Source organism: Schistocerca cancellata, chromosome 3 (genome assembly GCF_023864275.1).
Source record: "Schistocerca cancellata isolate TAMUIC-IGC-003103 chromosome 3, iqSchCanc2.1, whole genome shotgun sequence".
Lineage (NCBI taxonomy): Eukaryota > Metazoa > Arthropoda > Insecta > Orthoptera > Acrididae > Schistocerca > Schistocerca cancellata.
In genome coordinates, this window is record NC_064628.1 from 687686589 (window position 1) to 687703776 (window position 17188).

At 40.3% G+C, this 17188-nt stretch overlaps 1 protein-coding gene across 6 annotated transcripts in view; it reads right to left on the reverse strand.

The window, feature by feature from the left end:
- Positions 1–2565: 2565 nt before the first annotated feature.
- The window catches only part of LOC126175670 (fas-binding factor 1), a 126767-nt gene continuing 112144 nt past the window's right edge, over positions 2566–17188 (reverse strand). For all 6 annotated transcript variants that reach the window (XM_049922593.1, XM_049922589.1, XM_049922588.1 and 3 more), the window contains exons 15-17: positions 16355–16492; positions 2994–3122; positions 2566–2771 (exon numbers count right to left, since the gene is read on the reverse strand). In XM_049922593.1, coding sequence (XP_049778550.1) covers positions 2649–2771; positions 2994–3122; positions 16355–16492 — 390 coding nt within the window. In that variant the 3' untranslated portion in view covers positions 2566–2648. The remainder of the gene's footprint in view (positions 2772–2993; positions 3123–16354; positions 16493–17188) is intronic.

The window sequence follows — 17188 nt, forward strand, 5'->3', positions numbered from 1 at the left end:
AAAAGTGCGGCTTAGATTCGAGTAAATACGGTAGTCATCCTCCCAGTCTCTGCAATATCCTTGTCAGACCCTATGCTCCTTCAGCACCCATTTCCCTATGCTAGGCTCCCACACTTGTGACTACCGCCCTGGAAGATTTGCTCTATGCATACTTTTACCACCATCTATACCAGTCCTGTAAGTGGCAAAATATATACTATCAAAGGGAGGGAACCTGTGAACAGACAAAAGTCATGTGTCAGCTGTTATGTAATAAACACTGTTTGGCATTTTACATTGGCATGACTACCATCAAGTTATTAGTTAGGATGAAATGGAAATGCCGTGTGGCTAGGGCCACCTGTCAGGTAGACCGTTTGCCTGGTGCAAGTCTTACAAGTTGATGCCATTTTGGTGACTTGCGTGTCAATGGGAATGAAATGATGATAAGGACAACACAACACCCAGTCCCTGAGCGGGGAAAATCTCCGACCCAGCCGGGAATTGAACCCAGGCCATTAGGCATGACATTCTGTCGCGCTGACCACTCAGCTACCAGGGGCGGATGGTTAGGATGAAAGAACATAGGCAGACGATGTATACCAGCAACACACAATATCATGTTGTAGAGCATGCTCATCTGGATTGTTCACCCAGACACTAATTTCTCAGTACTGTGCAGGTGGGACCTGGCATTACAACACATCCTCGATTCTCGCCACCTGCCTGGCGTTTGTTTGCTTTAATTTCTTCGGTCTCAGCATTTCTTCCCAGTAACTATTCCTTTCTTGACTCCCTTTAAGTTTTCTATATTTCTTATTTTCTGACCTGTCTATCAATCCCCCCCCCCCCCCTCTCCCAACCATCACCCATCTCTACCACATACAATACACTTAGATTTCCATACTCATTAACTTGTGCACAATGTTTTGTCAGTAGTCTCTGTCTGCCATATTATCCTATCTTGTATCTAAAAGCTACCAGGTTTTTAAATCTTGTCCAAAGCAGGCCACAACAGTCTGTCTTTCTGTCTCATCCTGTCTGGTAAGTCCCCCTTGACCCAGGGTTCTGAGTGACTTTTCCACACTCTCCTCATTTCCTAAACCTCACCAGTCCTTTTCCTTCACCCCTCTTCATTCCCCTTCAACCCTTCTGCCACAAGGAGTCACCGACTCCGAAAGCTTGCAAATTTCAGTACCTTTATATGTGCATTCTCCTGCCACTACTTGCTATTCTGGAACTTGAAAAGCCTGTCCACATAGCTGTACAAAGCCACATCATGGTAGAAATGATGTCCTGTGATAAAGTTGTGTAGAAAGTTTTAAAAAAATGTAGAATAAACATTCATCAACACCACAGGAGTAGGTGATGTATGCATTTATGGACAACTTCAAATAGATGATCACTGTTGAACTGTGGAGGAATTGCATGAGTGGTTAAACTGCACTGTATAGAATGGTAAATGACCAGTTGGATTTTCAAAAGGTCTGTACATGGTGGTTGTCAGAAACCTTACCAAATGAACATAAAATAATTTGCATTTAGTTGACTTATGGTTATCTCACCTGCTATGAGTTGGAGGGCGAAGAATTACTTTACACTACTGTGATGGCAGATGAAATCTAGATGAAAAGGCAATTGATACAATGGTGGCACTATGGGCCCCTGTTTGCAGTTAAAAATTTCAAAAGCAGGAGCTTGTGAAAAACAAAATCACTGCTACTGCACTGGGATTGCAAGAGATGTTAATGGTTATGGATTGATCTAGGATAGCAATCAAGCTCTGTAACATACATACAGACTCTCAGCAGGCTTTTTGGGGTGTTCAAAACACGGAGAGCGTGGGTGTCGAAGGGGGTGTTTTTGTTGTACAATAGTGATTGGCCTCAAACTGCACCACACACAAAGGAGCTCCTCAACAGTTTCTGTTGGGCTGTTCTGAAACACTGTCCATAGTTCCAACTTAACAACAAGTGACTATTTCTTTTAGCCATTTTATGGGAGAACTTGAAAAAAGAAAATGATATTAGGGATTTTTGCCATAAATATACACAACTAAATACTCTGCCTCACCAGGCACTTAGAATACAATGACAATTATAAAGGAAAATAGTGTTATAACTGTGTAAAATAAAGTACAAATTTCAATTTTAGCGTATTTGAAATACGTTGTAATCTTGCTTTGAGAAGATACCACATTGATTACTTGCGACAAATGAAGGAAACTGTCACTGGAAACATCTGCACATATGCAATTTACTCAAGACAAATTGTAGAAAAAACTACTGAACTAATGTCTCAAGCTTTGCTCACCTAGGTGCTTAAGTATAATAAACTTTTGGAATGGTTGCAGCATTAATGACAGTTGCAATTGTGGAGGTACGGAATCAATGCTGTAAAAAAATCCAGCAAAAGATTGTTGGAAAGTAGCAAAAATTTCAGTTTCAGGGTAGGCATGTTAGAGAAATGAAATATAACTGTGGAACTTCAATGTATCTCTTACTGTAAGAATAAAAAAAAGGACTGTCAACCTATCATATACAGTTAAACCATCAGTTTTATCATTTGGAAACCAAAGGTGCTGTTTTTCACATTTATTAAACATACTTTATGAAAGTCATACAAAAAGAAATTATATGTAACTCAAATTCTGTCATTCTGAAGTAACTTCAGTGATATTTGTCCGCTGACTGGAAAGATGGCAGTGCTGACAGGACTGTGTGTCTCTCTTCAGCAGGTACGTCATCCTTCTCAGCTATTAGCTTCATCATGATAACTTTAGGGTCCACAACCTACAATAAAAGATTAGATTATTACATTAGAATAATTAGAACAGAGCTCTGAAGTTAACAGCAAACACTGGTCACTTATATGGAACAAATGATAATAAAAATGAAAAGAAAAGGTCACTTGATGAAAGTTTTTATTCCTGGAATCATAGATTTGAAAGAATATGTTAATATCGTATCCTTTGATACGTATAACTGGCTAATGATTATACATGACAAACTCACATTGTCTTGCAAAGAAGAGAGAGAATGATCCACTGAAGCAGCTTCAACAGACATCTTGCATTTTGAACAAAATTTTGGGGCGTACGTCTGGCGCAACTTTAGGCGTTCCTCAGCAAGGCTCCTCTTCTCCTATAAAATTGAAAGAAACAATTTATGGAAACTGTTTTAATATATATGAAGGAAATTTTTTAACACAAATTATTCCTTATAACTAGGGCCCAGATATCCATGCAAAAGCATGTGGCATGTTTTGGGCATTTTGGGAGTGAATGTGTATTTCTAGGATTTCACTGTACAACTGCACAAATTTAGACATTTATAATGATGAGGAGGACTTGTCTGATGACATGATAGAAAAAGAAATTGGAGTTGATACGAAAGACAAAGAGGATCCAGTATTATAGTCAGAATTTAAAAGAGCTCTGGAAGACCTGAATCAAATAAGGCAGACAGGACAGATAACATTTCACCAAAATTGCCAAACTAACTGAGGGAAGTGGCAACAAAATGACTATTCAAGTTGGTGTGTAGAATCTATGAGACTGGCAGTGTACCATCAGAATTTCATAAATATATCCTCCACACAATTCCAAAGATAGACAGGGAAGATAATTGCAATAATTATCACACAATCAGCTTAACAGCTCATGCATCCAAGCTGCCAACAAGAATGATATACAGAAGAATGGAAAAGAAAACTGAGAGTCTGTTAGGTGGCTTTAGGACAGGCAATGGCACCAGAGAGGCAGTTCTGACATGGTGGTTGATATGAAAGCAAGGCTGAACAAGTATTAAGAAATGTTCATTGGATCTGTTGACCTGGAAAAAGCATTTGACAATGTAAAATGGTGCCAGATGTTCTATAGGAAAAGATGGGTAATAAACAATACATACAAGAACCAAGACGAAACAGTAAGACTGGAAGAGAAAGAACAAGATTAAAAAAGGGTGTAAGACCGTGATTGCAGTCTTTTGCCTCTACTGTTCAATCTACACACTGAAGAAGCAATGGTGGAAATAAAAGAAATGTTCAAGAGTGTGATGAAAATTCAGGATGAAAGGATGTTGTTGTTGTGGTCTTCAGTCCTGAGACTGGTTTGATGCAGCTCTCCATGCTACTCTATCCTGTGCAAGCTTCTTCATCTCCCAGTATCTACTGCAACCTACATCCTTCTGAATCTGCTTAGTGTATTCATCTCTTGGTCTCCCTCTACGATTTTTACCCTCCACACTGCCCTCCAAAGCTAAATTTGTGATCCCTTGATGCCTCAAAACATGTCCTACCAACCGATCCCTTCTTCTAGTCAAGTTGTGCCACAAACTTCTCTTCTCCCCAATCCTATTCAATACCTCCTCATTAGTTACGTGATCTACCCACCTTATCTTCAGCATTCTTCTGTAGCACCACATTTCGAAAGCTTCTATTCTCTTCTTGTCTAAACTATTTATCGTCCATGCTTCACTTCCATACATGGCTACACTCCATACAAATACTTTCAGAAACGACTTCCTGACACTTAAATCTATACTCGATGTTAACAAAGTCCTCTTCTTGAGAAACGCTTTCCTTGCCATTGCCAGTCTACATTTTATATCCTCTCTACTTCGACCATCATCGGTTATTTTACTCCCTAAATAGCAAAACTCCTTTACTACTTTAAGTGTCTCATTTCCTAATCTAATTCCCTCAGCATCACCCGACTTAATTTGACTACATTCCATTATCCTCGTTTTGCTTTTGTTGATGTTCATCTTATATCCTCCTTTCAAGACACTGTCCATTCCGTTCAACTGCTCTTCCAAATCCTTTGCTGTCTCTGACAGAATTACAATGTCATCGGCGAACCTCAAAGTTTTTACTTCTTCTCCATGAATTTTAATACCTATTCGAATTTTTTTTTTGTTTTCTTTACTGCTTGCTCAATATACAGATTGAATAACATCGGGGAGAGGCTACAACCCTGTCTTACCCCTTTCCCAACCACTGCTTCCCTTTCATGCCCCTCGACTCTTATAACTGCCATCTGGTTTCTGTGCAAACTGTAAATAGCCTTTCGCTCCCTGTATTTTACCCCTGCCACCTTCATAATTTGAAAGAGAGTATTCCAGTTAACATTGTCAAAAGCTTTCTCTAAGTCTACAAATGCTAGAAATGTAGGTTTGCCTTTTCTTAATCTTTCTTCTAAGATAAGTCGTAAGGTCAGTATTGCCTCACGTGTTCCAACATTTCTACGGAATCCAAACTGATCTTCCCCGAGGTCGGCTTCTACCAGTTTTTCCATTCGTCTGTAAAGAATTCGCGTTAGTATTTTGCAGCTGTGACTTATTAAACTGATAGTTCGGTAATTTTCACATCTGTCAACACCTGCTTTCTTTGGGATTGGAATTATTATATTCTTCTTGAAGTCTGAGGGTATTTCGCCTGTCTCATACATCGTGCTCACCAGATGGTAGAGTTTTGTCATGACTGGCTCTCCCGAGGCCATCAGTAGTTCAAATGGAATGTTGTCTACTCCCGGGGCCTTGTTTCGACTCAGGTCTTTCAGTGCTCTGTCAAACTCTTCACGCAGTATCTTATCTCCCATTTCGTCTTCATCTACATCCTCTTCCATTTCCATCATATTGTCCTCAAGTACATCGCCCTTGTATAAACCCTCTATATACTCCTTCCACCTTTCTGCTTTCCCTTCTTTGCTTAGAACTGGGTTTCCATCTGAGCTTTTGATATTCATACAAGTGGTTCTCCTTTCTCCAAAGGTCTCTTTAACTTTCCTGTAGGCAGTATCTATCTTACCCCTAGTGAGACAAGCCTCTACATCCTTACATTTGTCCTCTAGCCATCCCTGCTTAGCCATTTTGCACTTCCTGTCGATATCATTTTTGAGACGTTTGTATTCCTTTTTGCCTGCTTCATTTACTGCATTTTTATATTTTCTCCTTTCATCAATTAAATTCAATATTTCTTCTGTTACCCAAGGATTTCTATTAGCCCTCGTCTTTTTACCTACTTGATCCTCTGCTGCCTTCACTACTTCATCCCTCAAAGCTACCCATTCTTCTTCTACTGTATTTCTTTCCCCCATTCCTGTCAATTGTTCCCTTATGCTCTCCCTGAAACTCTCTACAACCTCTGGTTCTTTCAGTTTATCCAGGTCCCATCTCCTTAAATTCCCACCTTTTTGCAGTTTCTTCAGTTTCAATCTGCAGTTCATAACCAATAGATTGTGGTCAGAATCCACATCTGCCCCAGGAAATGTCTTACAATTTAAAACTTGGTTCCTAAATCTCTGTCTTACCATTATATAATCTATCTGATACCTTTTAGTATCTCCAGGATTCTTCCAGGTATACAGCCTTCTTTTATGATTCTTGAACCAAGTGTTGGCTATGATTAAGTTATGCTCTGCGCAAAATTCTACAAGGCGGCTTCCTCTTTCATTCCTTCCCCCCAATCCATATTCACCTACTATGTTTCCTTTTCTCCCTTTTCCTACTGACGAATTCCAGTCACCCATGACTATTAAATTTTCGTCACCCTTCACTACCTGAATAATTTCTTTTATCTCGTCATACATTTCATCTATTTCTTCGTCATCTGCAGAGCTAGTTGGCATATGAACTTGTACTACTGTAGTAGGCATGGGCTTTGTGTCTATCTTGGCCACAATAATGCGTTCGCTATGCTGTTTGTAGTAGCTAACCCGCACTCCTATTTTTTTATTCATTATTAAACCTACTCCTGCATTACCCCTATTTGATTTTGTATTTATAACCCTGTAATCACCTGACCAAAAGTCTTGTTCCTCCTGCCACCGAACTTCACTAATTCCTTCTATATCTAACTTTAACCTATCCATTTCCCTTTTTAGATTTTCTAACCTACCTGCCCGATTAAGGGATCTGACATTCCACGCTCCGATCCGTAGAACGCCAGTTTTCTTTCTCCTGATAATGACGTCCTCCTGAGTAGTCCCCGCCCGGAGATCCGAATGGGAGACTATTTTACCTCCGGAATATTTTACCCAAGAGGACGCCATCATCACTTAATCATACAGTAGAGCTGCATGTCCTCGGGAAGAATTACGGCTGTAGTTTCCCCTTGCTTTCAGCCGTTCGCAGTACCAGCACAGCAAGGCCGTTTTGGTTAATGTTACAAGGCCAGATCAGTCAATCATCCAGACTGTTGCCCCTGCAACTACTGAAAAGGCTGCTGCCCCTCTTCAGGAACCACATGTTTGTCCGGCCTCTCAACAGATACCCCTCCGTTGTGGTTGTACCTACGGTACGGCCATCTGTATCGCTGAGGCACGCAAGCCTCCCCACCAACGGCAAGGTCCATGGTTCATGGGGGGGGGATGAAAGGATACCAATGATAAAACTCACTGATGACATTGCTACCCTCAGTGAAAGTGGAGATTTACAGGATCTACTGAATGGAATGAACAATCTAATGAGTAACGAATATAGATTGAGAGGAAACCGATGAAAGATAAAGGTAATGAGAAGTAGCTGAACTGAGAATAGTGAGAAACTTAACGTCAGAACTGGTGATCACAAAGTAGACAAAGTTAAAGAATTCTGCCAAAGTAACCCATACCAGATGAGGCAAGGAGGGCATTAAAATGTGGACTAGCACAGGCAATGAGGGCATTCCTGGCTGGGAGAAGTCTACTAGTATCAAACATAGGCTTTAATTTCAGGAAGAAATTTTTGAGAATATATATTTGGAGGCTAGTGAATTATGGGCACTGGGAGAATTGGAACAGAACAAAATTGAAGTGTTTGAGATGTGGAGCTATAGAAGAATGTTGAAAATTAGTGGACTGATAACATAAGGAATGAGGAGGTTCTCTGCAGGAGGTGTGACAACACCACTACTCAACATGGCGGTGCAGGTACTTCACAGGTCGATCGTGACTTGGTAACAACTGGGGAACAGAACCCTGTGAGGTGAATGAACTCATCATGCAAATTGGACTACGGGAGGCACAGCATCTGAACCCACATAAATATGCTCATGACAATATACTCAGTACACAGATGGTACAGGCAGCTAACAACTGAGCACACAACTCTCGGCATCAGCACAAAGCTATGTCTGTGGTGGTTTAACTCTGGAGGAGGACTGGCTTCCTTCACTTACTGCCACTAGCAAATGAACACTTCTTTCAGTGGCTCTAAGATGAAGAGGTTAGCACAAGAGGGGAATTCAGGACAGGCTTCATCAAACCTGTCAGAAAACTGATGATTTAAAGAAAATAATAACAAAAAGAAAAAAGAAGAAGAATATTACACAATTTTTTGGTCTCGGAGCATAATTGTAACTCACATAATAGCACCATTTACTGATTCCCCCCCACATGAATTATGCCAAATGTGCACAACTGAATTTTGTTATTGTCTGTAAATCCATAGTGAGCTCAAGCCCCCTCGTTTGGGTTGGTTGATGTTGGTAGAATTTTCAATATACTTCATGCCAATACATTTAAGTAAAAGATGGTCCTATTGTTGTTAAGCAATACTGCCCCATACATGATGATGAAGAAGTCCCATACTCTTTGACAGAGCGTAGGGGAACGATGCGGGAGACCTGCACTGCTGTACTAGACAAGGTCCTATTGGAGGTGATTTGCCATTGCCTTCCTCCGACCGTAATGAGGATGAATGATGATGATGATGACACAACAACACCCAGTCATCTCGAGGCAGGTGAAAATCACTGACACCGCCGGGAATCGAACCCAGGACCCTGTGCTCGGGAAGCAAGAATGCTACCGCAAGACCACCAGCCATGTATGATGAAGGCTGGAATAGCAATTAAAATATTTTAGCCTAACCTAAAGCTCATTACATGTTTAGCCCATGCACCACATTGCATGGCTCAAACAGTATGTCGGAAGTATGAGAGTGTGAATATGCTGACATCCTCCTCAAACAAGGTAAATAGATACATACAATATGAAAGTTTGATAATTTTGACAGCATGACTTTTCTTCCTACTGAAGGTATTCTTGAAACTGTTTGTCCATGTTGCTGCATTTAAAGATATACTGCTACATTTTGCTTTATTTCAACTTTTCCCATTTTTTTCCTGTGATAATTTTGAGTTAAGTCAGCAATACAATGTAAATTACCACAAATTTATCAAAATTACCACCTTTTGCTTCATTCACTGAAAAGCCTTAAGTTATTGATCCTGTATTAATAGTTGATCTCTTACTCCTAATGCCCCCTAGACACTTTTGAAGCCAATTTTGCAGCTTGCACTAAAGACGCATAAACACATTTGAAGCAAGACCTGATTTACATCAAATCAAATTTTTCACATCTGTCTGCAGCAATAAAGAAGTTGGAAGCCACAGGTAACTGGTGGCATATCTGACAATTATCGGAGAGTTTGAAAAATGGAGAAACGGTTATTGCAGCAAAAGATAAGATGAACAAAGTTATTGGATCAAATTGTTGTTGTTGTTGTGGTCTTCAGTCCTGAGACTGGTTTGATGCAGCTCTCCATGCTACTCTATCCTGTGCAAGCTTCTTCATCTCCCAGTACCTACTGCAACCTACATCCTTCTGAATCTGCTTAGTGTATTCATCTCTTGGTCTCCCTCTACGATTTTTACCCTCCACGCTGCCCTCCAATACTAAATTGGTGATCCCTTCATGCCTCAGAACATGTCCTACCAACTGATCCCTTCTTCTAGTCAAGTTAACTATTTATCGCCCATGTTTCACTTCCATACATGGCTACACTCCATACAAATACTTTCAGAAACGACTTCCTGACACTTAAATCTATACTCGATGTTAACAAATTTCTCTTCTTCAGAAACACTTTCCTTCCCATTGCCAGTCTACATTTTATATCCTCTCTACTTTGACCATCATCAGTTATTTTGCTCCCCAAATAGCAAAAGTCCTTTGCTACTTTAAATGTCTCATATCCTAATCTAATACCCTCAGCATCACCCGACTTAATTCGACTACATTCCATTATCCTCGTTTTGCTTTTGTTGATGTTAATCTTATATCCTCCTTTCAAGACACTATCCATTCCATTAAACTGCTCTTCCAAGTTCTTTGCTGTCTCTGATAGAATTACAATGTCATCGGCGAACCTCAAAGTTTTTATTTCTTCTCCATGGATTTTAATACCTACTCCAAACTTTTCTTTTGTTTCCTTCACTGCTTGCTCAATATACAGATTGAATAACATTGGGGAGAGGCTACAACCCTGTCTCACTCCCTTCCCAACCACTTATTTCCTTTCATGCCCCTCAACTCTATAACTGCCATTTGGTTTCTATACAAATTGTAAATAGCCTTTCGCTCCCTATATTTTACCCCTGCCACCTTCAGAATTTGAAAGAGAGTATTCCAGTCAACATTGTCAAAAGCTTTCTCTAAGTCTACCAATGCTAGAAACGTGGGTTTGCCTTTCCTTAATCTAGCTTCTAAGATAAGTTGTAGGGTCAGTATTGCCTCACGTGTTCCAATATTTCTACGGAATCCAAACTGATCTTCCCCGAGGTCGGCTTCTACCAGTTTTTCCATTCGTCTGTAAAGAATTAGCGTTAGTATTTTGCAGCCATGACTTATCAAACTGATAGTTTGGTAATTTTCACATCTGTCAACACCTGCTTTCTTTGGGATTGGAATTATTATATTCTTCTTGAAGTCTGAGCGTATTTCGCCTGTTTCATACATCTTGCTCACCAGATGGTAGAGTTTTGTCAGGACTGGCTATCCCAAGGCCGTCAGTAGTTCTAATGGAATGTTGTCTACTCCCGGGGCCTTGTTTCGACTCAGGTCTTTCAGTGCTCTGTCAAACTCTTCACAGAGTATCATACCTGCTATTTCATCTACATCCTCTTCCATTTCCATAATATTGTCCTCAAGAACATCGCCTTGTATAGACCCTCTATATGCTCCTTCCACCTCTCTGCTTTCCCTTCTTTGCTTAGAACTGGGTTTCCATCTGAGTTCTTGGTATTCATACAAGTGGTTCTCTTTTCTCCAAAGCTCTCTCTGGATCAAATTACATTTATGTAATACAGATAAAATAAAGCAGAAAAGTTATGAATATGACAGGAAGGGTAGACCAACAGTGGCATGACAAATATTAGAGTAATATCATATTTTAAAAGCTGAAATGAACTATATTTATGTTCCATGTTAATATTTATTTTATAGTCCATTGTGATCCATCTTTCAGCTTTTTAGGCCATCATCGGATAACTATACAGACAGTCCACAGAACATCAAAAAGACCTTTTATCATACAAAGTTTGTTATTCAAAAGAGGTGTGTCCATTTTGTGACTATATATCTACACACGAAAAACACAAATTACATTTCAGTTTGATATAAGTACAAAGAAAAAAATATAATGAAACTTTCTGGCACATTAAATCAGTGTGGCAGATTGGGACTTGAGCCCGAGACCTTTGCCTTTCCTGGGCAATTGCTCTACCAAATAAGCTACCTGAGCATGACTCACACCCTGTCCTCATAGCTTTATTTCCACCTTACAAAGGTGGGTCGTGGCTTGTGCACAGGCAGCTCAGTCGGTAGAGCAACTGCCAGGAAAGGTTTGAGTCCTGGTCCGGCACACAGTTTTAATCGCCAGAAAGTTTCATATCAGCACACACTCCACTGCAGAGTGAAAATTCATTCAGGGAAGAAATATGCTGTAGTGATGTACTGTATGTTTTGGACATAAATGTTATGAGTATAAATCCCTAATCCCACTGACTGAATGACACAAACACACACATATTTTACTGCGCAAGCTGTACAGTTAATAGTTAAAGACTCTCAATGATAACCAAACTGATAAATATCAAGAACCACATTAAAATACACAGCTGTGAGTAAATAAACCTTATATTAAAAGTACAAGAATATAAAAACCAAAACAGTCTACCAAGTGAGTACTGGCACAGACAACTGAACAAAGGTACTGGTGAAAGTGATGAACAAGGCTAAGGAACAGGGGAGGGCAATTAGAGGAGAGGAAGGATTTAATTCAATGCGGAGAACAGTTACATTATTTACAAAGAGCCTGTTAGCTTAGGTGAGAACGTGTGTTGTCTAAGTGCCTGGTGTCAGCCTGCTCAGTCTTTCCTGGTGGCCCGCTCTCCTTGCTACCCATCACCAGTGCCCCTGGGAGTGTACACAAACTGATTTTTTTGGTCCCTTCCTTAACTCGTTTAGGCTTGTTGTAGTTAACTATTTCTCAAAATTACCTTTTGTGGTTCGTTGCCCGTCCACATCCACGACAGCTACTGTCACAGCCCTCTCAAACATTTTTTCCTTGGAAGGATTACCGTACACGGTTGTGATGGACAACAGCCCACAATTTGTATCACAGGATTTTGAAGATTTTTGTATAAAGTGTGGCATTCGGCATGTTATGGCCTCTCCATTTCATCCTCAGTCAAATGGTGAGGTGGAGCAGTTGGTCCGTACTTTCAAAACCCAGATGAAAAAAATACATCACACAATCTTCTCCAAATGATGCCCATGTTATGGTCTTGAGGTCCTATAGCTTCTGTGCCCGTGGCCTGGCAGAGCTGCTTCATGGTCAACAGCTCCGTAATGCTGCTTCACATGCTCTGACTAATGCCCGGCCACCTGCTGGCACCCACTTGCAGCGGTTCCATCCAGGTTCTGCCTTTTGGGCCCGTGGGTTTGGATGGAACCTTAAATGAGTACTGGTGACCATTCATCATTGCTGATGCTGCCGCCTCTGCATCATGCACACTTCTGATGACTTGGTGTCCCAAAACTATGACCAACTGCACCAACAAGTAATCAACCACATCCCAGAGACCCCACTGCTATCTCCAAAGTCTGTACTGTCCCTGTGGCACCCCATGTCCCCTTCGACACTTGCACCATCTTCATTCTAGATGCTGCTACTGCTCGACAGAGTAGTCAGCACCAGACTGCCTCCATCTGTGCGGCCCCTGTCACTGCATGGGTTTGGTGCCTTCATCACCAGTGCTCCCTTACCGTCTCTTGCGGGGAGTCAGCGATGCACCTGTCCATGCCAGCTCCATTTCAGACCGGGTTCTCCTGTAACAGCAATACCTGCTGTAGCGGTCACCCACTTCCATGAAGACACGGACATCTCCATGGTGAACGGTTTTCCCCCCAAGGGGTAAGGAGTGTTGTAATCCTATACAGTGAGTGTGTACAATTAAACAGCGCACCTCCACCGCCGGCCTAGAAAGGCTGCCACACATTGGTACAGACAGTGCAGCACGTGCTGTGCCAAGTGCAAACAGCTGTACATAAACTGGTGCATCGAGCCCTCCATCGCTGTAATGTTTCTGTGACTGTGGAACACTTCCTGTTAGACTTTGCATTAGTGTAACCCCTTATTTTGTGTCTTAATTATTACAATGTCATTCAGTGTGTCTGTATTTTCCTTTATATGGAAGCAAATTAAGTGGGAATTCTAATATTGTGTTTGTGCAACATTACAATATAGAATGTCCATGATTCTGCTCAAGAAAACTTTGCAATTTGTTGTTCACTGTGTCAGCCACTTGACTATGAGCTTGACCCAACTCACTCTACATAGATTTTCCAACATCCAAGGTGTCACACAGTTGAGTACCAGAAGCTTCCAGTTATGTGATTGCTACTGATATGACTCAAAAGTTGGCACTGATGCAATGCTAAGTTTCCAGACAAGGTACATGTAAAGACCTCTTTCACAGTTTTGATAGCACTTGATTCATTGCTATGAAGCTCACAAAAGACTGTCTTCATTTTGGTGTAGTTGATGCAGTAATATTGAACAGTATTAAGCCAAGAACCTCATTGTGTAAGAAAGGCTGAGAGGGCAGAGGCATGAAGATGCTTGTTCATTTGATTTCTGCACCTATAGCAGAGCTCTCACACAGATTCTTTTTTCCACAAGAAATTAATCTGTCCACATCAGGCTGATTTGACCACACCTCTTATGCAGTTCTGTGTAACACACATGAAAGGCAACTGATGTACACTACACTGGGGATAGAGACTCTGAAGGCTTTTGGTTCCTTTAGCCATTTAAGAAGCACCATCTGTTACCAGCAGCACAATGTTGTCTCTGTTCACATTGCCCAGCCACGGGGGCTTCATAGAGTTGTCAAACAAAATGGCAAATGCCGAGTTATTAACTCTCTTGAGAGCTTCACATGTTAGAAAGAACATTTATCCAAGCTGCCAACTTTTAGAACACTAACGACAACATTTGAAACACACACCCACCCACATTGGTCGTTACCCCTATGGCCACCCAGGTCAGCAACACTAATTTGTATTTTGTTGGGTACCTCCTCACAGCACATGGATAAATACTTCTTTCTCAATTTGGATGTGTTGTATACTTCTCCAAGAACTATCTGAAGTGTGGATTCTTCAGCTTATCCAACAAGATGTTGCAAAGCATCATCATCATCTCACGCAAGTCCTTGAAGGATGATTGCACAGCTGAAGATGGACACATCTACTCAAATAACAGCATTCATCTGCTGTGTTTGGTGGTATTACAGTGTTGTTGCACATTAAAGTGCTTGTCTGCACTAACTTCAGCTCCACACAGATTACAAAATAATATTTCCCCATTAGTGCTGAAGACAACTCCATGCTGTTGAAGTACTTTATTTTCAGCATGTTCACCAGGCTCAATTTGTATACAAACTGAACAATGTGACAATGTCATGCTTGGGTAACTCAGTTGGTAGAGCACTTGCCCTCGAAAGGCAAAGGTCCTGAGTTCACGTCTCGGTCCAGCACAAAGTTTTAATCTGCCATGAAGTTTCGGAACAGCTATTGTTTCCCCTTGCTTTCAGTTGTTTTCAATAACAACATGACAAGGTCACATTAGTTAATGTTACATGCCCAGATCAGTCAATCATCCAGGCTGTTGCAGTTACTGAAAAGGCTGCTGCTCCTCTCCAACAACCATATAATCATTCAAGAAACAATAGTGAGCAGCTGACTGTGTCAATTTTCTGCATAAATGGAAAAGTGCGTGCAGCCACAGCACACTGATAATCTTTAATATGCATCTACCCTTGTTGCAAAAGCAGTTCTTGGGTCAAGGCTTCAGTTGATGGAAATGACAGACTTGGAAAGCAGTTAAAGGAAGCCAGGAACAGGAAAGCTACAGTTCACATGGAATATATCTGGAACTTACAAAATATGCCAGTATTTAATGAAAAAGTTATTTGTGCAGTGCTCCAGAAAAATTCCAGAGGAATGGAAGGTAGCAAGAATTATAAATATGTACAAGAGAGGAAATAAAAAATAATGTTCGTATTACATTTGCATTTTAAATGTTGCTTATAAAATCATTCAGAGGAAACTCCAGCCAATAGCAGAAACATTTTTAAAGGAGGAACAGTGCAGCTTACATAAAGGCAGGCCTAGTGCAGATGCAACATTTGTTTTAAAACAATTGATAGAAAACAGAAGAGCAGTTAACAGGCTACTATTTATTTGCAGATGATCGGGTTCCCCTAGAGGGAAGAAAAAAATGGCAGTGGTGCTACCTAATACAGGTCGCATGAAGACACGAACATGGGTTAGAGTAGCTAATTATATTTTCTGAGCACCTTCGCTACATAAAACTTTCTGGCATTAACTAAAAAGTACAAAATATTGTCCTCCAGGCAATAAAGGATTTTTTTTGCCTGTTTATGTTTCATGGCAAATTTTCAAATTATACTGAAATATGAAGACAAATTCCTGTAAAGTATGGGAGAAACAGATATATTAGGGAGCAAGTAGGGAGATGCAGAGGACAGTGACAGGAGTCCCATTATAAAGGAACTATTTAATGGAAACTGGGGCACAGAATCTGGAAACAAGTCAATTACATCTCTGAGTGTTATTGTGATAAGCAATAAGTTTCATATAGAAATTTTGTTGCTAGTTCAGGGTATTCACCAAGCCTAACTCCAAGGATGGAAGAATTACTAGCAGTATTTTTTACATTCAGTCATCATCATGCAGGGAGGTGACCAGTCTAACAAGACCTATGTTTTATATTATCTTACCCTTAGATAACTGTTAGCTAAGGGAGGATATCCCCATCAGTGTGGTCCTGAATGTAGCTATTTTGTCACTGACTTTCCTATGATTTGATCACCATTCTGCAATTAACAACAACATAACAGCCGAAGTTATATGATAGATAACATTATAATCTCTTCTGTTCCTTTTTCACCTTGAGACATCACCTTGCAAATAATACAGATAATTGTGGTTCCTTATAAACTGAATGCTAGTTGAGTGCCTAAGAATCATAACTAAGGAAATCACTGAAACAGTTCAAACACCTTATTTAAAAAAAAAATCACCTCTGACAGCTGCTTTTCTTGCTTCCGGAGAGATGTAAGCTGTTGCTGAATGTCAGAGAACTGTTTACTGTGTTGATCTCCCAACTGCCGTGCCTCTTCTAATGCTTGCAAACCTTCTTCTCTTATAACAGCAGCGGCCTGCAATATGTTGACAGAAATAGAAAATATACAACAAAGTACAAAGCATTTGTTACAGTTGGATTACATAATATTATATAATCTGTGGAAAAATTGTTGACACTAATTCATATCCCTGGTACTTCACTTACTATATTTTTGTCTTCGTCTTTTGTGTAACTTACAGCAAATTAATTTTTTACCCAGAAAGCTCAACATCTTCATTGTCAGTGAAATGGATATCATGGACTACATGAAGATATGTTTTCACTGGGTGCTGCAGCAACCTTTCAGACAGCCCTCCACTGACTATTCCCACATCCCTGTGGGAGAACCAACAGATGGAGTCTTCTCATCCTGAGGTCTGAGTGGCCTACGCTTCCTTTCTGGCTTGTCCCACCTATCCCCCTTTCCTCCTCGGGAAAGGAACTATTAACTTCAACAGCTAGAACAGTGTATATTCTTTTACATGTTTTTATCAACAGAAATGAAATCACACCATCTAAAGCTAAATTTCTGATAATATGCTCTATCAGAAAATTCAGCTTCAAATAAGCCTTTTCTTCACATCTATCTTCTGCTGAACACCATCTCCATTCAGTGCGCAGTCATCTATATTTATACATGTATTTATATTCCAAAATTTTAAAATGCTATAATACTAATACTTCTTAAAATTTTGGAATATAATTACATGTATAAATGCCATAATGCTAA